The 26,727-nt window shown below is 42.8% G+C and overlaps 1 protein-coding gene across 1 annotated transcript in view; it reads right to left on the bottom strand.

Moving 5' to 3' along the window:
• Window positions 1-14,616, bottom strand: part of LOC109873191 (gamma-aminobutyric acid receptor subunit beta-4) — a 64,884-nt gene extending 50,268 nt beyond the window's left edge. The window contains exons 1-2 of the mRNA XM_020464779.2: window positions 13,451-14,616; window positions 11,863-11,957 (exon numbers count right to left, since the gene is read on the bottom strand). Of these exons, the coding sequence (XP_020320368.1) occupies window positions 11,863-11,957; window positions 13,451-13,530 (175 nt within the window). The 5' untranslated portion in view covers window positions 13,531-14,616. The remainder of the gene's footprint in view (window positions 1-11,862; window positions 11,958-13,450) is intronic.
• Window positions 14,617-26,727: the final 12,111 nt, after the last annotated feature.

Here is a 26,727-nt window from a genome sequence, read left to right as displayed (position 1 = left end):
GTATGTGTGTGTGTCTGTATGTGTGTGTGTGGGTGTGTGTCTGTGTGTCTGCGTGTCTGTGTGTCTGCATGTGTGTGTGTCTGCATGTGTGTGTCTGCGTGTGTGTGTCTGCGTCTGCATTTGTCTGTCTGCGTCTGCATTTGTCTGTCTACGTGTGTGTCTGTGCGTCTGTATGTGTGTGTCTGCATGTGTGTGTCTGCATGTGTGTGTGTGTGTGTCTGCATGTGTGTGTGTGTGTATGTGTGTCTGCATTGGTATGTCTGTCTGCATGTGTGTGTGTGTGTCTCTGTCTGCATGTGTGTGTGTGTGTGTCTCTGTCTGCATGTGTGTGTGTCTCTGTCTGCATGTGTGTGTGTGTCTCTGTCTGCATGTGTGTGTGTGTGTCTCTGTCTGCATGTGTGTGTGTGTCTCTGTCTGCATGTGTGTGTGTCTCTGTCTGCATGTGTGTGTGCCTCTGTCTGCATGTGTGTGTGTCTCTGTCTGCATGTGTGTGTGTCTCTGTCTGCATGTGTCTCTGTCTGTGTGTGTGTCTGTCTGCGTGTGTGTCTGTCTGCATGTGTGTCTGTCTGCATGTGTGTCTGTCTGCATGTGCCTGTGTCTGCGTGTGTCTGTGTCTGCGTGTGTGTGTGTCTGCATGTGTGTGTGTGTGTCTGCATGTGTGTGTGTGTGTCTGCATGTGTGTGTGTGTGTGTGTGTGTGTGTGTGTGTGTGTGCATGTGTGTGTGTGTGTGTCTGCATGTGTGTGTGTGTGTCTGCGCGTGTGTGTGTGTGTCTGCGTGTGTGTGTGTCTGCATGTGTGTGTGTGTGAGTCTGCGCGCGTGTGTGTGTGTGTGTCTGCGCGTGTGTGTGTCTGCGCGTGTGTGTGTCTGCGCGTGTGTGTGTGTCTGCATGTCTGCGTGTGTGTGTGTCTGCGTGCGTGTGTGTCTGCGTGTGTCTGTGTCTGCGTGTGTGTGTGTCTGCATGTGTGTGTGTGTGTCTGCATGTGTGTGTGTGTCTGCATGTGTGTGTGTGTGTGTCTGCATGTGTGTGTGTGTGTGTATCTGCATGTGTGTGTGTGTGTGTGTGTGTCTGCATGTGTGTGTGTCTGCATGTGTGTGTGTGTCTGCATGTGTGTGTGTGTCTGCATGTGTGTGTGTGTGTCTGCATGTGTGTGTGTGTGTCTGCATGTGTGTGTGTGTGTGTGTCTGCATGTGTGTGTGTGTGTGTGTGTGTCTGCATGTGTGTGTGTGTGTGTGTGTCTGCATGTGTGTGTGTGTGTCTGCATGTGTGTGTGTGTGTGTGTGTCTGCATGTGTGTGTGTGTGTGTGTGTCTGCATGTGTGTGTGTGTGTGTGTCTGCGCGCGTGTGTGTGTGTCTGCATGTGTGTGTGTGTGTGTGTGTCTGCGCGCGTGTGTGTGTCTGCATGTGTGTGTGTGTGTGTGTCTGCGCGTGTGTGTGTCTGCATATGTGTGTCTGCGCGTGTGTGTGTCTGCGCGTGTGTGTGTCTGCATGTCTGCGTGTGTGTGTGTCTGCGTGTGTGTGTGTCTGCGTGTGTGTGTGTCTGCGTGTGTGTGTGTCTGCGTGTGTGTGTGTCTGCGTGTGTGTGTGTGTCTGCATGTGTATGTCTGCATGTGTATGTCTGCATGTGTATGTGTGTCTGTGTCTGCATTTGTGTGTCTGTGTCTGCGTGTGTGTGCGTGTAACCAGGTAGGCTAGTTGAGAACAAGTTCTCATTTGCAACTGCGACCTGGCCAAGATAAAGCATAGCAGTGTGAGCAGACATCAACACAGAGTTACACATGGAGTAAACAATTAACAAGTCAATAACACAGTAGAAAAAAAAGGGGAGTCTATATACATTGTGTGCAAAAGGCATGAGGAGGTATGCCTTTTGTGTGTCTGCATGGGTGTGTCTGCATGTGGGTGTGTCTGCATGTGGGTGTGTCTGCATGTGGGTGTGTCTGCATGTGGGTGTGTCTGCATGTGGGTGTGTCTGCATGTGGGTAGAAATTAGAAATAGAAATTTCAGTCTCTCGATGTGCAAAACTGATAGAGACATACCCCAAGCGACTTACAGCTGTAATCGCAGCAAAAGGTGGCGCTACAAAGTATTAACTTAAGGGGGCTGAATAATTTTGCACGCCCAATTTTTCAGTTTTTGATTTGTTAAAAAAGTTTGAAATATCCAATAAATGTCGTTCCACTTCATGATTGTGTCCCACTTGTTGTTGATTCTTCACAAAAAAATACAGTTTTATATCTTTATGTTTGAAGCCTGAAATGTGGCAAAAGGTCGCAAGGTTCAAGGGGGCCGAATACTTTCGCAAGGCACTGTAATTACTACCATTTACATAAGTATTCAGATATTTTACTCAGTACTTTGTTGAAGCACCTTTGGCACGTTTACAGGCTGGAGTCTTCTTGGGTATGACGCTACAAGCTTGGCACACCTGTATTTAGGGAGTTTCTTCCATTCTTCTCTGCAGATCTTCTCAAGCTCTGTCAGGTTGGTTTGGGAGCATTTCTGTACAGCTATTTTCAGGTCTCTTCAGAGATGTTCGATTGGGTTCATGTCCAGGCTCTGGTTGGGCCACTCAAGGACAGTCAGAGACTTGTCCCGAAGCCACACCTGCGTTGTCCTGGCTGTGTGTTTAGAGTCATTGTCCTGTTGGAATGTGAACCTTTGCCCCAGTCTGAGGTCCTGAGCGCTATGAAGCAGGTTTCATCAAGGATCTCTCTGTACTTTGCTCCATTCATCTTTGCCTCGATTCTGACTTGTCTCCCAGTCCCTGCCGCTGAAAAACATCCCTTCAGATAATGCCTCCACCACCATGCTTCACCGTAGGGATGGTGTCAGGTTTCTTCCAGACATGAAGCTTGGCATTCAGGCCAAATAGTTCAATCTTGGTTTCATCAGACCAGAGAATCTTGTTTCTCATTGTCTGAGAGTCTTTAGGTCCCTTTTGACAAAGTCCAGGTGGGCTGTTATGTGCCTTTTACTGAGGAATGGCGTCTGTCTGGCCCTTCTACCATAAAGACCTGATTGGTAGAGTGCTGCAGAGGTAGTTGTCCTTCTGGAAGGTTCTCCCATCTCCACAGAGGAACTCTAGAGCTCTGTCAGAGTGACTATCAGATTATTGGTCACCTCCCTGACCAAGGCCCTTCTTCCCCGATTGGTCAGTTTGGCCGGGCTGCCAGTTCTAGGAAGAGTCTTGGTGGTTCCAAACTTCTTTCATTTAAGGATGATGGAGGCCACTGTGTTCTTGCTGCAGAAATATTTTGGTACCCTTCCTCAGATCTGTGCTTCGAAACAATCCTGTCTCGGAGCTCTACGGGCAATTCCTTCAACCTCATGGCTTGGTTTTTGCTCTGACCTGCACTGTCAACTGTGGGACCTTATATAGACAGGTGTGTGCCTTTCCAAATAATGTCCAATCAATTGAATTTACCGCAGGTGGACACCAATCAAGTTCTAGAAATATCTCTAGGATGATCAATGGAAACAGGAGGCACCTGAGCTCAATTTCGAGTCTCATAGCAAAGGGTCTGAATACTTATGTGAATAAGGTATCTGTTTTTTAATTTTAATAAACTTGCAAAAACAATCTCATTATTGTGTGTAGATTGCTAAGGATTTGAGGATTTGTATTTATTTAATCAATTTTATAATAAGGCTGTAACGTAACAAAATGTGTAAGAGGTCATATGCTTCTCTGCATCTCTACTAAAATCTGGATAAAAGATTGGAAAAAGATTGAAATAAAAGATTGAAAGCAATGTGAGTCTTATTCAGTACATTTAGTTTTTGGTTGTTTTTTAAAAGTCTACCAAACTGGACAGCAGGCATGCTAATAACTAAGATAGACACGCTAGCTACTCTAACTAGATTAATAGCCTGAAATGGCTTCTTCGTAGCAAGTTTCAAAGTTGGGAACCTATCTGGGCTAGCTAAAGCCATCTTCATAAAATTGCTAGGTGGCTAGTAGTAAACAGGAAAAATCTGAGGGTCCTTGCGCCGGAGTGGTCAGGAGTGTGTATGTGGGAGCGTGTATGCATGTGTGTATTTATCTGAGAGAGGGAAAGAGAGGGTATTGGTGACTAAGATGGGGATGAAAAGGGATAGATTAAGATTGTTAGTGCTGTGTGTGCGTGCGTGCGTGACCGTGCCTGTGTTCATGCGGGAGGTGCTTTAGTACTGACCACATGCTCCCAGCGCTGTCCCTGCAGGGACAGAGGGATGGTGATGTGTTCTCACATCGTTGCAATTAAAACAAATTCAAGTGCAACACATTACTTACTGCTGAAATCACATCTTTCTCTCCCCATTGTCATCACAAAGAAAAATCTAAAGGGGAGAAATTCCCTTGTCACAAAAACCCTTAGTGTATCATAGCCTTGGGTGTGACATGTTGCGTATCCAAACAACTTTCCTTTTCAATTTAGCTAATTAAAACACTGGGCCATGTTTTATATGACCTGACCGTAAATGGGCTCCTTCGTCATTAGACCATCCATGTGTGGGGCAACATGGGGCTGTCTTTGTTGAAAGGCCTGGCTCCAAATGACAAACAGCGATCTGGTAAAAATCAAGGTTGTCAACAGCTGACCTGATAAGAGGTTGTAAATAAAGCCTTTATATGAGGTCATTCATTTAATGGCATCAACAGATGATTCCATTTCCTTTTTATTGGTGGAAATGTTACACCGTGCATTCGGAAAGTATTCAGACCCTTCTCCTTTTCCCAGTGGTGGAAAATGTACGCAATTGTCATATTTGAGAAAAAGTAACGATCCCTATATTGAAAATGACTCAAGTAAAGGTGAAAGTCACGCAGCAAATTACTACTTGAGTAAAAGTCTAAAAGTATTTGGGTTTAAATATACTTAAGGATCAACAGTGAATATGAATGCAAAAATATACTTAATTACCAAAAGTAAAAGTATAAATCATCTCACATTCTTTATACTAAGCAAACCAGACAGCACAATTTTCTTTTTTTGTAAATTTACAGATCGCCAGGGGCACACTCCACACACTCATTTACAAATTAAGCATTTTGTGTTTAGTGAGTCCACCAGATCAGAGGCTGTAGGGATGACCAGGGATGTTCTATTGAGAAGTGTGTGAATTGGACCATTTCCCTGTCCTGCTAAGAAATTAAATTAAATGCAACAAGTACTTTTGGGTGCCAGGGAAAATGGGTGGAGTAAAAAGTACACCATTGTTTTTAGGAATGTTGTGGAGTAAAAGTCGGCAAAAATAACAATAGTAAAGTAAAGTATAGATACTCAAAAAAACGACTTAAGTAAAAATACTTTAAAATATTACTTAAGTACTTAACACCATTGCCTTTTCCACATTTTGTTGCGGTACAGCCTTACTCTAAAACGGATTCAAGAAAAATGTTTCCTTATCAACATACACACAATACTCCATAACAACAAAGGGAAAACATGTTTTTTGTGCAAATGTATATATTTTTTTATTTAAATGGCAGACCTTATTTACATAAGTATCCAGAGTATTCAGTTCCTCTGTGGAGATGGGAGAACCTTCCAGAAGGACAACCCTCTCTGCAGCACTCTACCGATCAGGCCTTTATGGCCTGGAGCAGGTTGAGAGCTTCAAATTCCTTAGTGTCCACATCAACAACAAACTAGATTGGTCCAAACACACCAAGACAGTCGCGAAGAGGGCACGACAAAGCCTATTGCCCCTCAGGAAACTAAAAATATTTGGCATGGGTCCTTAAAAGATCCTTAAAAGGTTCTACAGCTGCAACATCGAGAGCATCCTGACCGGTTGCATCACTGCCTGGTACAGCAATTGCTTGGCCTCTGACCGCAAGGCACTTCAGAGCGTAGTGCGTACGGCCCAGTACATCAATTGGGCAAAGCTCACTGGCATCCAGGACCTCTAAACCAGGCGGTGTCAGACGAAGGACCTAAAAATTGTCAAAGACCCCAGCCACCCCAGTCATAGACTGTTCTCTCTACTACCGCATGGCAAGCGGTACCGGAGTGCCATGTCTAGGACAAAAAGGCTTCTCAACAGTTATTACCCCCAAGCCATAATACTCCTGAACAGGTAATCAAAAAACCAAATGGTTACCCGGACTATTTGCATTGTGTTTCCCCCCCATCTCCTCTTTTACGCTGATGCTACTCTCTGTTTATCTTACATGCATAATCACTTTAACTATACATTCATGGACATACTACCTAAATTGGCCCGACCAACCATTGCTCCCGGACATTGGCTAACCGGGCTATCTGCATTGTGTCCCACCACCCACCCACCCCTCTTTTTACGCTTCTGCTACGGTCTGTTCATCATATATGCATAGTCACTTTAACGATACCTACATGTACATACTACCTCAATAAGCCTGACTAACAGGTGTCTGTATATAGCCTTGCTACTCTTTTTTCAAATGTCTTTTTACTGTTGTTTTATTTCTTTACTTACACACACACCTTTTTTTGCACCATTGATTAGAGCCGGTAAGTAAGCATTTCACTGTAAGGTCTACACCTGTTGTATTTGGCGCACGTGACAAATAAACTTTGATTTGATTTGTTCACAATGTTGACATCAGCAAACCACTCTCCCACACAACACAATACACATGGTCTGCAGTTGTGATGCCGGTTGAACGTACTGCCAAATGCTCTAAAACGACGTTGGAGGCAGCTTATGGTAGAGAAATTAACAATCAATTCTCTGCCAACAGCTCTGGTGGACCTTCCTGCAATCAGCATGCCAATTGCAAGCTCCCTCAAACCTTGAGACATCTGTGGCATTGTGTTGTGTGACAAGACTGCACATTTTAGAGTGGCCTTTTATTGTCCCCAACACAAGCTACACCTGTGTAATGATCATGCTGTCTAGTCAGCTTATTGATATGCCACACCTGTCAGGTGGATGGATAATCTTGGCAGGAGAAATGCTCACTAACAGGTATGTAAACAAATGTGTACACAAATTTAGAGAAATAAGCTTTTTGTGCATGTTGTGTTTATATTCTTGCTCAGTGTAGTTTTGAGTGACTACAACTAGCCCATTTACTTGGTTGCATTTTTTAAAACAGAATGAAGAGTCTTGAAACAACACCAAATAAACAAAACATTGAAAACGCACTTTACTTTGGTCCTACTCTAAGAAAGAACAGAGACGAGAGGTTCAACGTTGACAGATAAGAAAAAGATAAGGAGAGAGAGTGTTTATCATTTTTCCTATTGTCAAGATACATTAGCCAAGGCCAAAGCAAGACGATTCTACAGAAATATAACAATACAATGAATGTAATGCCATGTATAAACCAAACACTGGCCTTACCACCATGACCCATTATAGGGCTGGGCGGTATACCGTATTTGACTAATTACCGGAATTGATGCACGGACCAGTTTGGGTTTTTACTTTACCTTCTCTAACGGTATTTGAATGTTTGGTAAATGTGATATGCCTTGTGTAACGTCAATTTTTATAGTTTACGTCGCTACTTGAGTCATCCCTCTCCGCTCTCTCTCTCCCTCTCTCTCTTTGCTTGACATCTCTCTCTCTCTCTCTCTCCACACAGACCTGGTCCCACCCTCTGTCACTCAAGGAGTGCATTTTTTGTTACTTGACTACGAGACACTTTCGTTCAGTCTGCATGGTCAATGCAGCACATGCAACAATGTTGATTACAACAATGTTTCCAATTTGATCTTAATATAAATCCACAAGCGTTCTATAATTACAACATTAGTTTGTGTTTCTTACATCTGCAAACAGCTAGTTTGTATTTTCTTAGCAAGTTAAGCTAAATCATGTTAGCCACTAATGCTAATCGCTAGTTAGCTGGCTAGCTAGCTAGCTAACTAGCTAATAAAAGTATTGAGTAAGTGCAAACGTACAGTTGAAGTCCGAAGTTTACATACACTCAGGTTTCAACCCCTCATTTTTCAACCCCGCCTTTAAACAGCTTGGAAAATTCCAGAAAATTATGTCATGGCTTTAGAAGCTTCTGATAGGCTAATTGACATCATTTGAGTCAATTGGAGGTGTACCGGTGGATGCATTTCAAGGCCTACCTTCAAACTCAGTGCCTTTTTGCTTGACATCATGGGAAAATCAAAAGAAATCAGCCAAAGAATTATAGACCTCCACAAGTCTGGTTCATCATTGGGAGCAATTTCCAAACACCTGAAGGTACCACGTTCATCTATACAAACAATAGTACGCAAGTGTAAACACCATGGGACCATGCAGCCGTCATGCCGCTCAGGAAGGAGACGCGTTCTGTCTCCTAGAGATGAACGTACTTTGGTGCGAAAAGTGCAAATCAATCCTAGAACAACAGCAAAGGACTTTGTGAAGATGCTGGAGGAAACAGGTACAAAAGTATCTATATCCACAGTAAAACGAGTCCTATATCGACATAACCTGAAAGGCCGCTCAGCAAGGAAGAAGCCACTGCTCCAAAACCACCATAAAAAAGCCAGACTACGGTTTGCAACTGCACATGGGGACAAAGATTGTACTTTTTGGAGAAATGTCCTCTGGTGTGATGAAACAAAAATAGAATTGTTTGGCCATGATGACCATCGTTATGTTTGGAGGAAAAAGGGGAAGGCTTGCAAGCTGAAAAACACCATCCCAACCGTGAAGCACGGGGGTGGCAGCGTCATGTTGTGGGGGTTCTTTGCTGCAGGAGGGACTGGTGCACTTCACAAAATAGATGTGGATATATTGAAGCAAAATCTCAAGACATCAGTCTTGAGAAGTTAAAGCTTGGTCACAAATGGGTCTTCCAAATGGACAATGACCCCAAGCATACTTCCAAAGTTGTGGTAAAATGGCTTAAGGACCACAAAGTCAAGGTATTGGAGTGGACATCACAAAGCTCACTCTATCACGGACACTCTATTATTCTGACATTTCACATTCTTAAAATAAAGTGGGAATCCAGACGGACTTAAGACAGGGAAGTTTTACTAGGATTAAATGTCAGGAATTGTGAAAAACTGATTTTAAATGTATGTTAACTTCTGACTTCAACTGTAGTTAGCTAATAGAGCCTAATACCAGTGCTGGTGGAGGCCTAAATCATTATGTTTGTGCAACAGTATCTTTGGATTAGGCAAAGCATGAATATGTTGGCTACATGAATAAAGATTTAATGTAGCCAAATATTATAGGGTCCCCTAGGAAACACAAATGAGTGCAGAATGCAGAAATTGATGGAAATGCAGGAAATTATTTTAGGCTGAAGTTGAATTGAACAGTATAATCAATCAAATTGGAGAAAGACCCATTGAAATAATTTAGAGTGTATGTGTTGCCACCCTAGGGTCACGCCCTACTCATAAAGCAAATGTAGAACTTTTATTAATCAAAAACATCAAATACCATCATACCTTCATAAATTTGAAAAATACCATGATATGACCCATTATCATCCTCCTCCTCCTCAACATCAAGCACATTGATGTATTCTTTTCCTACCTTGTTTGTCTGTCTAGTTACCTCAATGCATAATCAGATTCAACAGAGCACCTGGGTGGTTCAGATAGAAATAGCCTGTGCTAAGCACTCAGTCAGACAGTACAGTATAATCTACACAATCATGAAAGGAGTAAAAGAGGTAAGAAACAAGGCCTCACCATCGGCAACTAACCCAACACTGAATATTACAGAAACACAGCAGAGGAGAGTGCAGTGAGATGGAAAAGGTGTCTTTATTGTTTCACCATACCATCTTAACATTTTGCTAACCTCGCTGATCATACACTGGACTATATGTAAATAAACTGCTAAATTAGACACAGATACGCTTAGAGAAAAGTCACAGTAGCCCTTGTTGTCATTCACGCTACAAAGTAAAGGTTGACTAGTTTGTCCTTAAACTAAAGCATAGAGAATGAAATCCAATTTATATGATCCCCTTAGTAGTGGGGGTAGGTGGATGTTGGGGTGGGGGTGGGGAGATAGTGTGTGAAGGCCTGATGTTGGATTGTGTTGACCGTTTTAGGGCTCCAGTTTGGCTCAGAGATCAATGAAGAGGCGAGGGGACAGGGGGCTGTGTGGAGCGAGTGCAGCCTGCATTTTCATGCGGATCTACCAGCGATAAGGCCACCACACATCAACTGGTTCCCACGGCAGCACCCTGGGCAAGCCAGGATTCAACCATTTAAACCACAGGCTCTATCATCGACAAGTATAGCGTTCTGGGTCAGTTCTCTCTATTCTGGTTCCAGCACAATAGCTTCAAATATCTGAGTCCAGCATGGGGCACCAATTAAAAGGCCTCCCTCGTTCTTTTGGCTCTCCAGAGCTGAAGTTGGTCAGCAGTTGTGTCAGGAGAGAAGTGGCTGATTGATGATGGAGTTATCAGGATGTGATGGACTACAGCTCCCTGGCCTGAGGCAGCCGTGGCTGGAGGAAGAGGCGCTGCCGCTGCCTGCCCGGGACACTCAGACTAACAACTTAGTGTGCTGCAGTGTGGAGGAGCAATGTGAACTGACTAGAGCTGCAAAGCAAGGAGAGAGCTGGACAAGAAAAAGCTTAATGCAATGTTTTTATGGTGACTTCAAGTGTAGACCGCTAAGCAAAGCATAATTCAAAGGCGCGAGAGAGAGAGAGTGTGACATCCCAAATACACAATAGCACATCTCTGTCAAAGGGGCTCTATTCTAGCTTGACGTTAACCACAGAGAGAAAAGTACAACAAATAAAGACAAATGGCTGAATTATGTTTTACAACCGTTTCTGTTGTTGAAAGTTTCAGGTATCTGATCATGGATGTTGCTGTGCTTTTTACAACAACACCGATTGGCTGCTTTCATGTTTAAAGCAAAAATAACATGTTTTTGGGATAACATGTAAGTGATTAAAATATGATATGTGTATATATATATATATAGTACCAGTCAAAAGTTGACACACCTACTCATTCAAGGTTCTTTATTTTTACTATGTTCTACATTGTACAATAATAGTGAAGACAACAAAACTGTGAAAATAACACAAATCATGTAAAAAGTGTTAAAACAAATAACAATATATTTATATTTGAGATTCTTCAAAGTAGCCACCCTTTGCCCTGATGACCACTTTGCACACTCTTGGCATTCTCTCAACCAGCTTCATGAGGTAGTCACATGGAATGAATTTAAATTAACAGGTGTGCCTTGTTAAGTTAATTTGTGGAATTTCTTTCCTTCTTAATGCGTTTGTGCCAATCAGTTGTGTTGTGACAAGGTAAGGGTGGTATACAAAATATTTCAAGATAATGCTGTTGCTTTCCTATTACCATGGAAGTAACATTTAAACCTCACAAATGAGCTTTCATTTTATACAACTTTCTCTTTTTGTCAGTATTTTGCCAGTACCACTGACAAACTGGACAATAATAAACGCATTTAGCCTGCCCTACATTTTAGAGAGGACTGAACTCACTGCTAATGGCTATAGTCTGACTCACTTGTCTTCAGCTTGTTTTCAAAACTCACCACTCTAGTGGTTCAACCCATTATGTTCTCTCCAATAATACCAATCTACTAGCCTAAAGTTCCCACTATTAATTGCGTCGGTAGGTAAAAGCTTCATGCCTTTTTCTATTACAAAGACTTTGTGTACTGGCATAAGCCTTGGTTAACAATCCTTCATTGCAGCTGCACATCAAGAAACCGTGTGTTAGACAGGTTCTGTATGCGCCCCACTTCTAGAGAACAAAAGCCATCTTCCATATGTGGTGGTTAACAGACGCGGAGCAAATGAGACGGTAGCAGCCACTTCAAAGCCTCTGCCTTTGGCGTTCCAAAAGGCTAACAATTCAAATGGTTTCAGAAAAAAATAACAACCAATAGCACAGGTGCAATATATATCTCACACACCTCCAAAATCAGGCCTTAGACGGATGTCATACCCCTTCAGCAACTTGTCCACCGTGGCCTTGGCCACAGATATTCCGGTTTGTCCAGTGGAGGTGCTGTGGAGAAGTAATCACAGTTTTAAGACCCTGTCAGGAGTCATGAGTTGAAACTAAACATGAAGCTCAGTTAGCCTACTTTTGAATACGTTTCACATTACACTTGTAGCCTTCAACTTGCTCAATATTCAGTAGCAAACCTAAAAGATGACATTTCAATATTTCTGACATTTCTAATTGGTAAGTCTATGGTGACAACCACTGCTTTAGTGGGGGTTGGGAGCCTGCTTTCTTGAAGTGATGTGAATTAGGCTACACCTGGCATGCTAAAGACTCACCTCTTACATCTAATTGCATGTGTCAGTGGGACAATGAGAAACACACAAGTATTTAAATTCCGTAATTAAATAAAATACCTGATTGATATGTTACTTATTTACACCGAATGACAATGTAATTAACCACATAATTCACGAGGCATACAAGTATGAAATCAATGAGCTGATGAACGTGTCAATGCGTGTAGGCGCGTGAGAAGCGTAGTGATCACCCCGTTTATTTCCTGTCATGATAGGCCACTAGAATGAAATTGAAATGTCAAAATGGAAGACCCAGTTTGGGGCCATGACTGTTTGATTAGCGAGCGAATGTTGTCAGTCTCAGTAGGTTAAATGCAATGTAGCCCAGTGGGGAATCTACCATGTGAACGTGGTGAATATAGATCTTATTTTTGTTGGCCTACCAGTATGTCTTCATTTACACTGGACATGACAAAACATTAGAAGGACGATTTCTTGACTATTGCTAAGCCTACTTCACCATCTCCACTAGGCGGTTACAGGTGCTCAAAATACGCAACACTGGAGAGGACTGAAGACTTGAAGAGTAGTGTGAATGTTGAATTAAAGGTTTGATCAAATTCAAAATCATACGTGTTGAAGTGATGATGACCTACTTTAGACGACTGACAGGCGTTTGAGTTTTATTGTATCCCGCTGATCAAGGATAAATCGGTAGTAGGTAGGCGACATGGTGTTGTTGATGGGGGTGGAATCAATACATTTGCATTTAGGTGGATTTATGATTTTCTTCTTTCCATGTACATTGCGCAGATGTACGCCTATAGTTAACGTCTTAAAATTACAGTAAGGATGAGGCTTTGGCTACATTCCTCTGGCTAACATCCATTAAAAAGCTATTGGTGCTGATTGATCAATGGTATGGCTAATTTAATAGACTCAGCATTGTTACTAATTATCGGGTATGTACGGTCTGATTGTATTTAATATGATTGATACTCGCCCCAGCCAATTAGCCGCTATTTACAATTTGGATAGGAGTGCGTTTAACAATAGACAACATGAACGCACACAGGCGCGTGCGCCGCAGAAAATGGTTTCGTGTTAAGATTGCAAACGCAATACGAGTAGTAATGTCGCCTTAATGTCGGTGCTGACAAAATCTGATTTCAGTGGGGGTTTTCCTTCCTATAGCCTTCTGGGGGTTATGATAAGCTTTTGCTCTCATGGAAATATCTTAGAATGCTGTCTTACCTTTGAACAAAGCAAACGAAGGACAGAGCCGCCAAAGCAGAGAACATTCCACATAATTTATCTTCTTGAGGACCCAACATTTCCACAAATCCTTTATATAGTTTCAATAATCCAACCGCTTGTGGTCCAAAGAAAATTGTGAAAAGAAAGTTTAAAAAAGCAATTCAAATAAATTGCTGGAAGAAAAAAAAAGATACATTTAGTCATGTAATGGCTTTATACAAAATGCGTGTTTAAACCTCGTAATTGGTCCAAGCTGTTTTCCCCAAGCTATGGAAATCCGTGCAGGTCACAGACCCCCTCAACCAACACCAGAAGATCCGACATCTTGCTCATTACAGCCTACACAAGACTTTCAAAAAGTAATAACAAGCCCTTTTCTTTAAAAACGAAAAAGCCCAGAAAAACAGAGAGACGTCTGATAAGGAACAGCAGCGTCTTGTTGATTAAATTGGCAGTAGCAATTTCCCAGTCCAAACCTGCAGAAGAGGCATGGTTCCAGCGATGCTCCGGCGCTAGAGATTGTTCCACAATGTAGGCTATGATGTGTTTAAGAATTTGTTTTAGCTGTAAATGTTTGGGGGTGAAAGGGGAGGCGTGGGTAAAAAAAATAAAACATAAATCTTCATTCCCCTTTTGTTGCTGATGATAATGTAAATTTGCTTCCTCTCAACTCAAAGTCAGTGAGGAAAAAATGTCCATAAAAAAATGCAATGGACAATATCTGATGCAGACGTCAGAGCAGGCTCTATCACCCTTCTGGTGGAAAATTAGGCACAGCGAAATATGGATGACCCGTCATATATATCGGCCAGTGTATGTATCACAACATTGGATTTTATGTCAAAGAGGATAACCAAGTGAAATTCCCAGTCGTCGCCGTTATCCAGCCTTATCTCTTGATTGAATACCTTACATGTTTCGTTCATCTTCTTCTCGAAGCACTGAGCAAATAATGACAAAGATTGAGGAACACCCACAAGAGCATTTGCGGTGAAAACAAGTGTTGAAATTCCCTTGTACAAGATTTCGTGGGAAATAAGTTCAGCCTAATGTATTGTATGAAATGCTAATGTTAATTGAAATGGTAAAAATCTGAAATCTAAGGAGAAATTTCAACGGCAGCCTGTCCATGCACTGAATCGCCAAGGAATGAAGTGAAATGATGGCCATATGAGTCTATTCTCCCTGTAACCCATTAGAATGTTGCTAGTACCTTCCGGTGCGTTACATGCATTACCACTTTACCACATAGCCTATTTGAACACACATCAACACTCATAGGGTACTGACTGAAGACAACAAACAGACACAAACAGACACACACACACACACACACACACACACACACACACACACACACACACACACACACACACACACACGCAATTGAAATGCAGCTAAATGCAGTTCACGTTACATCCATACAGTTGTGTAAGTAGATAAAGAACATACAGGCACTGCTGCAGCCACTTGAGCATATTAGATCAATAACTTAAATAGCATAAAACATTATTCAAGTATTTATTTGAATGCTAATCACATTATTACTCAAATGCACATCACATGGTACAATCAGACAAGATGTGTTTCACACAGAAGAGGAGGCTTTCTGTAGGGATCTATGTGCTATCCAGTTGCTAAGCAACCCAGCGAGCACTGATGCAGTTATGGTGTTTCGAAGGCTATGTGCAAAAGCTCATTGAAAGAACCACTGCCACTACTGTGGCATCATCTGTGGGACAGAGGAGCAGACATCCGGATGTATAGGCCCATGTGTGAACCATACTTCCAAATGCTAACATGTAATTAGGGTTCAGTGACGTGATGGGCCTGGAATACCTTTTGAATGATGTGTGTTCTCTTTGTCAGTGTTTTAACAGAGGCAAACTTGTTTTCCCACTGCACAATAAGAAAAGTATTTAGCTTCCCTTGCATTTTAGAGAGACTGAACTCACTGCTATGGTTACACTTTGAATCACCATATTGTCTCAGCTTGTTTTCAAACCTTACCACGGTCTTGTTATCTTTGTAAGTGTCTTAACAGAGACAAACTTGTTTTGCCACTGCATAGTAATTAACTTAGTTGGCCTCCCATGTATTTTAGACAGGACTGAACTTACTGCTATGGCTACACTTTGAATCACCCTGCCTCACCTCATCACCATCATCATCATCATCATGACAATAATATAGTGTAACACAATCTGGCAAGCTTTGAAATAGAACAAACAGAATAGGACAAACTAACTGTAACTTACTACTGTACACACCAAGTATGAAGAGAGTTTGAGAACACTTTCTTTGGATAGTCCATCTCTAGATTCTCTACAGACCGTCTACAGACTATCAGTGACATTTCAACTATCTACTAACGCTAACCTTTATCCTAACCCTAACCCTAACCTTAGCAAGCAGTTGCTTCTCAACAGATAGTTTGTTGATAGCATGACCATCTGTAGAGCATCTACAGACGAACAATCTGGACTTTCCAAATAAAGTGAGTGACTGAGAGTGGAGAGTTTGTATTGATCGTCTGTGCTAGAGAGCCAGCCACTCTGTCAGTGGTGCTGGACTGATTGATATTGAGGTCAAACCAGCAACTATTTGGGTTTTCTCTGTATCGTGAACTTAATTGGTGATGAGAAAGTACACATTTGTACAAAAAAAAGTGTTAAAACAGCTAATCTATAACAGTGGACAGCGCATCGTCAGGCGTGTCAATAGCTGACGCCGATCTTAATCAGTAGCAAGCCTTTATACACTTAAACAGCCTTAATCCACGGCAATATGCCTGGAAACATTTAATTCACTTTTATTCTCTGCCTCTATATTTACATTTTAAAAGTTAATTATATTTGTTGCTTGAATAATTTAATTCAAATATACAGTGTTGTAGAGAGCATGATGTTGAATATGTATTTTTGTTATAATTTCATTGAATTAATTAATTTCCTGTATGATTGTAAAAAGACAAACTTAAAATGCATTCTTAAAGAGAAAAAGGGAGAGAGAGAGAGCGAGAGAGAGAATTGCATCTCACTGAAGCCAAGGCACTTCTTTTTGCTGACTCAATGAACACAGCCAAGCCTGCTGTTTGGAAATGCAACACTGCAATGGATTGATGGCAACACCCTTTTACTTTGTAAATATCACACATTTTGGTTGTTGAATCTCAAAATTGTACATGTCAAACATTTTCAACAATTGTTCTATTACATTTATTAGTTGCTTACTAGTGTAGGTGTTGGTATATGGTTAGGGCTGGCATACAGTATACACAAAAAGTAAAGATTCTTGTATATTCCACAATATCTTGCAAGAAGATGATTAGTTCATTGATATTGTTCCTGAACCAACAGAAAACGGGATGAAAAGGTGGAAAATAGCTAGAGATGTCCCTTTCATTTCCTTTTCAGACAACCCTTAGCTATAGGTCTTCACCAGGATGGGTTGTGTCAGACGAAGATCGAGGGTCAGCTTAGCTGGAGCGCTAGCTAGCTGTGGGGAGAGAGACGGAGCGTCTCAGACAGTGTGCCAGATGGGTCCCCCTTAGCACAGTCTCTGAGGGACACAAAATCGACACCTCTGTCCACTTGCCTTTCCCCCCAAAGCCCATCCATGCATGCTGGAACCCTAGTCCCCGGGGTCACCTGAACACAGGACCTGGCTCTAATTGGCTTCTGTGGAAGGCCATCCAAGCCCCTGAGATGTGTGTGCTCCCTGCTCCTTTTTTCCCTCCGCTCACATGTTGCATAACACATGCAAGTTATTGGGTCACCCTTACTCCTCTGATATAAATAGTATCACATGCTTAATGCATTGCTGCCTCCCAGTCACTATTTTGCTCTTCTTCTCTAGCTATGGGCAGCTGGTAGCCTAGTGGTTAGAGAGTTGGGCCAGTAACCCAAAGGTCGATGTTTCCTTGAGCAAGGCACTTAACCCTAATTTCTTCACGGGGCCGTACTACTATGGCTGCACCTATACGCTGCATGTGACATGCCTGGGCACGATGACATACATGAAACCACGTTGCACTTCTCTCTCAACATCTCCCTTACTGTGGTGGGTTCATCTATGAACTATGACATTTCAATGTTTCTGCAGGATTACCTGTGGTGACAGGCACAATAGAAAAAGGTCAGATGGTGAAGGAAACCAACAATGCATAGCAGCGATTGATTCAGCACCATGGACAGCGTCAGAATGGGAATCCCGAAGTTCAGCACCAGAAGACAATGGTCAGCAACCATCTAGGTGCAGCCGAGAATCCCTGGAAATAAATACAGGACTAGGCTACATCTACATCCAGCTAAATCTCATCCTTTACAGAGAGATCCTTTGGTTATGCTTGATAAATGATAGTGGGCATTTCTATTAGTTAAAAAATGTAATCATGTGCCTCTCTTTCCTACAAACAGCACAGACTAACTTTAGGTAATGCGCTCATTCAAGCCACTCAGTGATTGCTGTGACATATCTGATTTGGGAGGGTCATATCGGCCCAATAGTGGGATAGGGAGGGTGACAGTGTTGGGCGAAGGGCTCCAGTCCATCTCCCCTGGACCACCAATTGTCTTCCTGTTTTCACCCTCCATAGGGAACAGAGAGTTCCAGCAGACCTCCAGGGAGCAACAGGGCTTGAAAAATACTGCCTTTTCTCATGTTACACCTGACAACGACTGCCTGGGCTAAAGGAAGAAAGGAATGTGAAAATCAATGGTTGTATAACTGATGTATGCTCTGGGCTTTCTGCTAAGGGTACCATCTCACTGATGAGTTTCTACATGCACTCACTCACACTGCTACTCTCTCCCTGGTCACTGTCGCAAGGCCTGATCAAACAGGAGGGGTTCAGTTCACTATATTTAGACAAAACACAAATCGTAACGGCCAGTAACAAACTGTGTGTCGTACGATAGGCAAGCAGGTGAATCCCCCTTACATGATGCTGTTCTCAAGGGGAGTTCATTGTAACTGTAACCCTCACATTTGCTTTGAAGACGTTCAGAATCCGGTCATTTGTTTGAGTGCTACAGTATATGCAATGGTATAGCAAAAGGTATAGTGCGAATAAAGAGAAACTGAACCAACATGACAATAGAGAGAATTATTTTAGACTTCACAACAACATGACAATTCATAATAAACGACCACAGTGACACATTTCCACAGTGTATCGTAACAGTGTTATATAATACATGCTATGGGATGCTACTTGGGACGTCAAGCGTCATGTACAGTACTGTGAATAGTCTTAACGAGCCAAACAATGTAACTCACGGTTTGGGGGTTCCCATCCGTGTGGATCCACAACTGCCATTAAAAGCTGTGTTTACAGATGAGGGCATTTCAACACAGCCAATTAGGCCACACAATTGGATTACATATAGTTCTAGTCTGTACGTACTTACTGTCATTATGTTAGGCTTATATTGGTCAGAGAGAGAGAGAGAGAGAGAGAGAGAGTTAAGGGGCGGATGAATAAGAAATACAGTAGATCTGAACCAAAATGGATGAGCAAATCTTGACAAAGCATAAACAGAAAGGGTAATGAACAAAACCAACTAACAGCAATGCTGGACACAGCCAATCATGTGTTATGAGGCCTTTGGATCCCACAGCATTAGTTTGTTCAACTACCATGCTATCTCACTAATTTCAATAGGCTCCAAATGGCAGCAGAAAAACCATGCAGTCATTAAAAGGGTAATGAGTGTGTACTATTTTGCCCAAATAAATACTGGAACAGCAATAATGCCAATAAATTGCAATGTACATGCAGTGCCTTCGGTTAGTATTCAGACCCCCTGACTTTTCTTTTTTACTTTGCTAAATAAAAAACGGAAATATCAAATTGACATAAGTATTCAGACCATTTACTCAGTGCTTTGTTGAAGCACCTTTGGCACTGATTACAGCCTCGAGTCTTCTTGGGTACAATGCTACAAGCTTGGACCACCTGTATTTGGGGAATTTCTCCCATTCAGATCCTCTCAATCTCTGTCAGATTGGATGGGGAGCGTTGCTGCACAGCAATTTTCAGGTCTCTCCAGATATGTTCTATCAGGTTCAAGTCCTGGCGCTGGCTAGGCCACTCAAGGACATGACCTCATGGCTTGATTTTTGCTCTGACATAAACTGTGGGACCTTATATAAACAGGTGTGTGCCTTCCCAGCTCATGTCCAATCAATTTAATTTACAACAGGTTGACTCCAATCAAGTTGTAGAAACATGTCAAGGATGATCAATGGAAACAGGATGCAACTGAGCTCAATTTCGAGTCCCATAGCAAAGGGTCTGAATACTTATATAAATCAGGTATTTCTGTCGTAATATTTCATTTGCAAAAATGTATAAAACCCTGTTTTTGCTTTGTCATTACGGTGAATTGTGTGTAGATTTCTGAGGATGTTTTTTATTTATTAATCCATTGTAGAATAAGGCTGTAACGTAACAAAATATGGAAAAAGCCAAGGGGTCTGAATACTTTCTGAAGGCACTATATAAGAGCTCCAGTTTGTGCTGATGCTGTCACTACTCACTCTTCCCCACATCCCACAACACGCTGTACTCCCATATAGAACCACGTCCCTCCAGAAACCACACTGTACTCCTCATATAGAACCACCTGCCTCCAGAAACCACACTGTACTCCCCGTATAGAACCACTACCCTCCAGACATCCCACTGTACTACCAATATAGAACCAACTCCTTCCAGACACCACACTGTACTCCCCATATAGAACCACCTCCCTCCAGAAACTACACTGTACTACCAATATAGAACCACCTCCCTCCAGAAACCACACTGCACTCCCCATATAGAACCACCTCCCTCCAGAAACTACGCTGTACTCCCCATATGGAACCACCTCCCTCCAGAAACTACGCTGTACTACCAATATAGAACCACCTGCCTCCAGAAACTACGCTGTACTCCCCATATAGAACCACCTGCCTCCAGAAACTACGCTCTACTCCCCATATAGAACCACCTGCCTCCAGAAACTACGCTGTACTCCCTATATAGAACCACCTGCCTCCAGACACCACGCTGTACTCCCCATATAGAACCACCTCCCTCCAGACACCACGCTGTACTCCCCATATAGAACCACCTCCCTCCAGACACCACGCTGTACTCCCCATATAGAACCACCTGCCTCCAGAAACCACACTGTACTCCCCATATAGAACCACCTGCCTCCAGAAACTACACTGTACTCCCTATATAGAACCACCTGCCTCCAGACACCACGCTGTACTCCCCATATAGAACCACCTCCCTCCAGACACCATGCTGTACTCCCCATATATAACCACCTCCCTCCAGACACCACGCTGTACTCCCCATATAGAACCACCTGCCTCCAGACACCACACTGTTAAACTGTACTTGCCCATACCTGACCAGCTCCTTCCAGAAAGCTTACTACCTGACCTTAAACACACAGCTGTCCTCTGAGCCAGGACACTACACATCTCACCGCATCATGTGATGTGACCTACTCCAGAAGTTAGCTGGGATATGGCCATGTGGCTCCGCCTTACACTTGATTCATGTTAGTGACAGAAAATGTGTAAGACAATCCAAACGTGCAGAATGTATGTCTGTGTTATCTTCCCTATACTCAACCCTGTTCCCTCTCAATTTATTAACCTTTCGTTATACAGACATGGCATCCATTAATTCAAAACACATGAATAATTAAGTATTTGTAAAGGGCAAACAAAAGGTTAATCTTTGCAATGGTCTATCATTATTGAACCATATTCAGAGAAGTCATTGTTGTGTCGATGGGGTATATTTTGTGCACAAGTCAAGTCATGTTGCTTCATACACTAGCACATATGCGCAAGCAGGCACATGCAGGCTCAAGTGCAAAATCACATGTTCACACACATACACACCTACTGTATACACACACACACACACACACACACACACACACACACACACACACACACACACACACACACACACACACACACACACACACACACACACACACACACACACACACACACACACACACACACACACACACACACACACGTAAGAGTGGCTACTGAGCCAGATGAACAGGCAGGGGACTGATGTCTGTGAAACCTCAGGTGTTGTGTTCACTTACGCCCCCATGTCTTAAGCAATCTGCTGGGTAATCATCAGTGAGGTGTCAGGTGTGTGTGTGTGTGTGTACATACCTATCTGCTTGGGTGCCTGTGTTTTGTGTGTATTTCTCTCTCTCTCCCAGTCTCTCCTATATTATTCCTCTCTCACCTCTTTCTCTCTCCCAGTCTCTCCTCTCTTACTCCTCTCTCTCTCTCTCTCTCTCTCTCTCTCTCTCTCTCTCTCCTCTCTCTCTCCTCTCTCTCTCTCCTCTCTCCTCTCTCTCTGTCTCTCCTCTCTTTCTGTCTCTCCTCTCTCTCTGTCCCTCTCTCTCTCTATCTCTCTCTCTCTCTCTCTCACCTCTCCCTCGCTCTCTGTCTCTCTCTCCTCTCTCTCTCTCTCTCTCTCTCTCTTTCTCTCTGTCTCTCCTCTTTCTCTCTTTCTCTCCTCTCTCTCTCTTTCTCTTTGACAAGCTGCACTTCAGCCAGCACTTTGTTTATTATACATTTTGAGCCAATCTCTATCTATCTGTGATGTGGACCCGTCTTAAAGAGGCAAAGGGCTACATCTGGACATTCTCTTAACCCTCTATTCACAGCTGGCATGTTTAACACAGTGTTAGTCTTGATGCACATTTTACCTGGATGGATCATGGGAAATTAAGACCATTCTAATGGATTTTCTTTCCTTTAAATGTAGACTCAATACACACCTAACAGGCTCTCTTTCTAGCTAGTTTGAATTTGAATAAATTCATCAAGGCTTGTCTATACTAATATCATGTAAATTCATGAAAACTACAGAAGTCAGCAAAATGCGCCATGACCAAAAATAAAGCCTGCATGGATTTACTATCATGTATCAAATGTGAGAAGGCTTCCGTAAATAGAAGCATCGCTGCCTGTTTGCCTATATGTATTCTACGTGGGATTTCTGCGCGGAACCCCTGCGAGAAAGGGTTAATGAATTCCTCTCACAGATATATATTGCCATGGAAACAGCAGCGTGACTGCTTGCAGCTTGTATTTGGTACACAGAGGAGGAAAAAAAACAATGGTGCTGGAGGTATTTTGAAATTCAGTGAGCAGAGGCTTTCCAGCATACATAGCTGCATTTAAAAGCATTACCACAAAGAGTGAGGAGTATCCACCTTGCAGCCCCCCCCCCCCCCCACCCCATCCCCATGTCCTCCTCCCCACTCTCCATCTCTGTCTCTTTCAGATTCAGAGGAGTGCGACTGGGACTGGGGCTGCATGTGGGGATAACCATGGAGATATGAGGTCCAGGCAGTGGAGAAGTAGGGGGGGACATAATGCTTTGCTCTATATTCTGTGGGCTTACTATACACTGTGGATTTACAGCGTTGATACACACGACCTATAATAACAGAATACCTGATGGATTCATTCCTTCACGGGATATGGATGAGACGTTACGGAATGTGCCTGGGAGTCAGAGTGAGTGAAGAGGGGAGGAGAGATAGAAGGTTGTGATGACGTTTACACACATCCCTTCTCTGACACACACACACACACACACACACACACACACACACACACACACACATACATACATACATACATACATACATACACATACACATACACACACACACATACACACACACACACACACACACACACACACACACACACACACACACACACACACACATACACATACACACACAAGCACACACACAATTGTGTTTGTTATTCTTTACTTTGATGGATACTCCTAATGGTTCCATTATCAATGAACAATAGTGGCTATATAAATCTAATCGGTGTAAAAAAAAAGAGTCCAGAGTTTGTATTTTGAAAGTCTGTATTGTGTGTTTTGTGTGCCATAAACTGCCATACATCTCATAAAGCAAATTCAAAAGAGCCATAGGACAGTAATATGGAGATGCAAGATAGACCTGCACATAACCATCTAACCTGGTACCCTCTCTAAGCAGAATAACATGTTTTTTCTTTGCCATTAAGTACTCTCCATGCCAATGGCAAGTAAATAATATCTAGCGCTGCCCAAATGTACTTTTATGCTTCAGTCTGCAAATCTGGTCCTATAGGTTTTACAACATTCACCATCGCTACAGAACTTAGAAACTGCAGTGATAAATGGATTTGGATTCATACATATTTTGAGATGCATTTTAAAGCTTTTTTAGGTCCATAGGGACTAGTACTGTCTGGCAAAGCATGGGTTTGTGGGTGAGAGAGCGGGGACAGAGCACAGTGTGTTCTGTGTAAAAACCCTTCCCTCTGGTGACTCACAGCACTCCATAGAGGGCTTTCTGTCCATAAGTGAAGACTAAAAGGGCCTGCTCACCTCTCTAACCCCTCCTATTCCAACCCTGACCCAGGGAATTCACTCTACAGCTCAACCACATTCCTAACCTTCCACCTGATTCTTTGGGAAAATGAAGCCTGCTCTACCTATGTCAGAATGAGGAGGTGTGAACACACACACACACACACACACACACACACACACACACACACACACACACACACACACACACACACACACACACACACACACACACACACACAGAGAAATAACACAAAGGACTTAGCTATCATGTTTGTTGTTCTTCTCTCTTTCTTTAGAAAAAAAGTATCAAATATCGATTGCAATCAGCAAAGAAATGTCGCAATTTCACTGTGGATCAGTCGATTCATGACTTGAGCCTAGGCCAGCATGTCAGCTGTGAAATGCTCCATTCTATCCGTTTCTGAGCCGTGTCAGCAGAGGTTAATTAGGAAGGGATGGATTTTAGCATCTGCCTCCAACACACATGGGGGCATAATTACAGAGCTGCAAGCAGGCCACAATGGGTTAATCATTTGCTAGAGTTCCTTTTGGGATCCCATCCTCATGTGGGAATTTCTAATTGACGAGATCGCTCAACTCTACCCTGTGTTACACGATTAGGTGGCTATTGTGGATCATTGCGGAGGTGCTGTGAATAGAGTTGTGCAGCAAACGAGAGAGATGCTCTGTGACATTGTCAGGCAGGCAGAGTATAATGTGATGACCACTAGCCATTATCACAGGGGTCAGAGAAAACAGGGGACCAGAGGTTCCTCCTGTTTGTCTGTAGAGACAGCAGACAGTTTACTGTAGGTTGTAGAGGCCATACAGCCACTCGTACTGTGATGATGATATATGACTGTGTTTCATGTGTGAAAACCTTTATGGGACAGTTGGGGGATGGTCGGTATGGGAATGTAGAGGTAGGATATGGTCTCAGCACAATGAACAGTTGTTCATTTGATGTCTGGCGGTGCTACAGTAGTGTCTTTTGTTTATGGTCATGATACAGTAGGAGAGGGACATTGCATAGTTACAGGTATGTGTGGAATCAAGACCTGCATGCATCACCCGATCAGACATCTGTTGTGGTGGACACGGTCATCCCTCAGGGCAGGCATCCCTCAGGGCAGGCATCCCTCAGGGCAGGCATCCTTGGTCACAGAGGTCAACAGGAATCACACTCACCATCATACAATATATATTCACAAACATTGTAGTGCTTGTAAAATGATTTAGGACAAGATCATTAGGATGGAATCAAATATCAGAGGTGGAGGGGTGACTTCATTGTCCTAGCCATACATTTTAAACAGACACTTAAACCCTTTAGTAGCTATGTACCAAAAGCAGCCTTGTGTTTTTTAAAATTCATGAATCACCTTGCCCAGCAAGGTGACCTCAATACAAAAGGAATCTTATCATGTGTTATGACTTCGCCAGAAATCGTAGATCAGGACAATATTCTATTTTCTTCCAGGAAGGCTGTTGGAAATTGCCATCATCATAAAATATCCATCTGGACTTATTTGTTGGTAGATGACTGACAGCATATTGAAATATAATTTGACATATGCCCAAATGCGCTGTATGTCTAGATTTGAGACTTGGTCTTTTATAACAAGGGCAGATGAATGTAAACATTGTATATGGCAGGAGTCCAGTAATCAGAGCTTTACTATAGAATGCAAAGCTCCCATTTTATGGTTAAATCAGGATGATACAGACACCATTGGTCTCAAATATAATGTCCTCTCCTACAGTAATGCACAATAACTTTGCTTTATGGCTGAATCAATATGGGCATTGAAAAAAAGGACAGCAAATGTGTCATTCCAAGGTCACCATGTCTACATTGAGACTGCTCCATTGGTGCACGAGACATGAGATCAGAGTGTGAAGAGTGTAAAACAATCAATCCTGTGGAGCATCTCCTTTTATCGTTGCAAAGCACAGCCCTGTACATCCATCCACGCATCTGCTTCCACTGTGAGCTCAGTTATATTTGGAGATGTTTCTCAGGGATGACACGCTTTTCACATTTCTCCTCAGGCACTGTGGATATGGGGGTGGGGGTGTGAGGTGGAGGGGCAAGGGCAAGGGCTATTCACCAAGGCTAGTCTAGGTGGACAGCAGAACGGTCAGAGCCACTGTGTTCATCCCTGTGCCGCTACAATGTCTGTTTTGTCAGAAAGGCTCCTAAATGAATTGAGATTGATGTGATTTTAACCTGGCCTATCTACTGTACCGTCTATGCCTCATTGGCCACGTTCATCGCAGTTGGATCAATACATTGATAGGGGGGGGGGTAGATTGGGGGGAGGTGGCAGTTAAACAGGCCTCCTTTTCTCCCATAATACCTGATGACTGATGATTCATTAATTTGACAGGCCATGCAGAGCACGGCTGGATTACACAAAACAATCACAGTCTGTGTTGGGCACAGCTAGCATACCGATGAGGAGGGAGTGTATTAAAAAAAAAGATTGGTGGAAGGATCTTCCTTAAAACAGCCCTCAAGTGCAGGGTAAAACGACAACAAAGAATGTGAATGAGCGACATAATCAAACTAACGGCTCTCCAAATGTTGACCCACAGTGTTCACAGAGCGATGATGATGGGATTGAAATCCTACTAGAAACAGTTTAGATGACTAATAACGACATCCTCTCATAATGCCATGCACCGGAGCAGATGGAATTTCTTAATCCATCTATGTATTTCTATGTAGGTGTGATATTCAGTGATTATTGGAGGAGGAATAGAAGGCAAGTCCACGCCTGTTCAGTGATCACACTGTGCCTAAGTGTCATTCTAGCAGAATACAGGAGGATTCTATGCG

Source organism: Oncorhynchus kisutch, linkage group LG28 (assembly GCF_002021735.2).
Source record: "Oncorhynchus kisutch isolate 150728-3 linkage group LG28, Okis_V2, whole genome shotgun sequence".
NCBI classification, from domain to species: domain Eukaryota; kingdom Metazoa; phylum Chordata; class Actinopteri; order Salmoniformes; family Salmonidae; genus Oncorhynchus; species Oncorhynchus kisutch.
The sequence above is the reverse complement of the archived record's forward strand: the minus strand, read 5'-3'. Positions and strand labels throughout refer to the sequence as shown.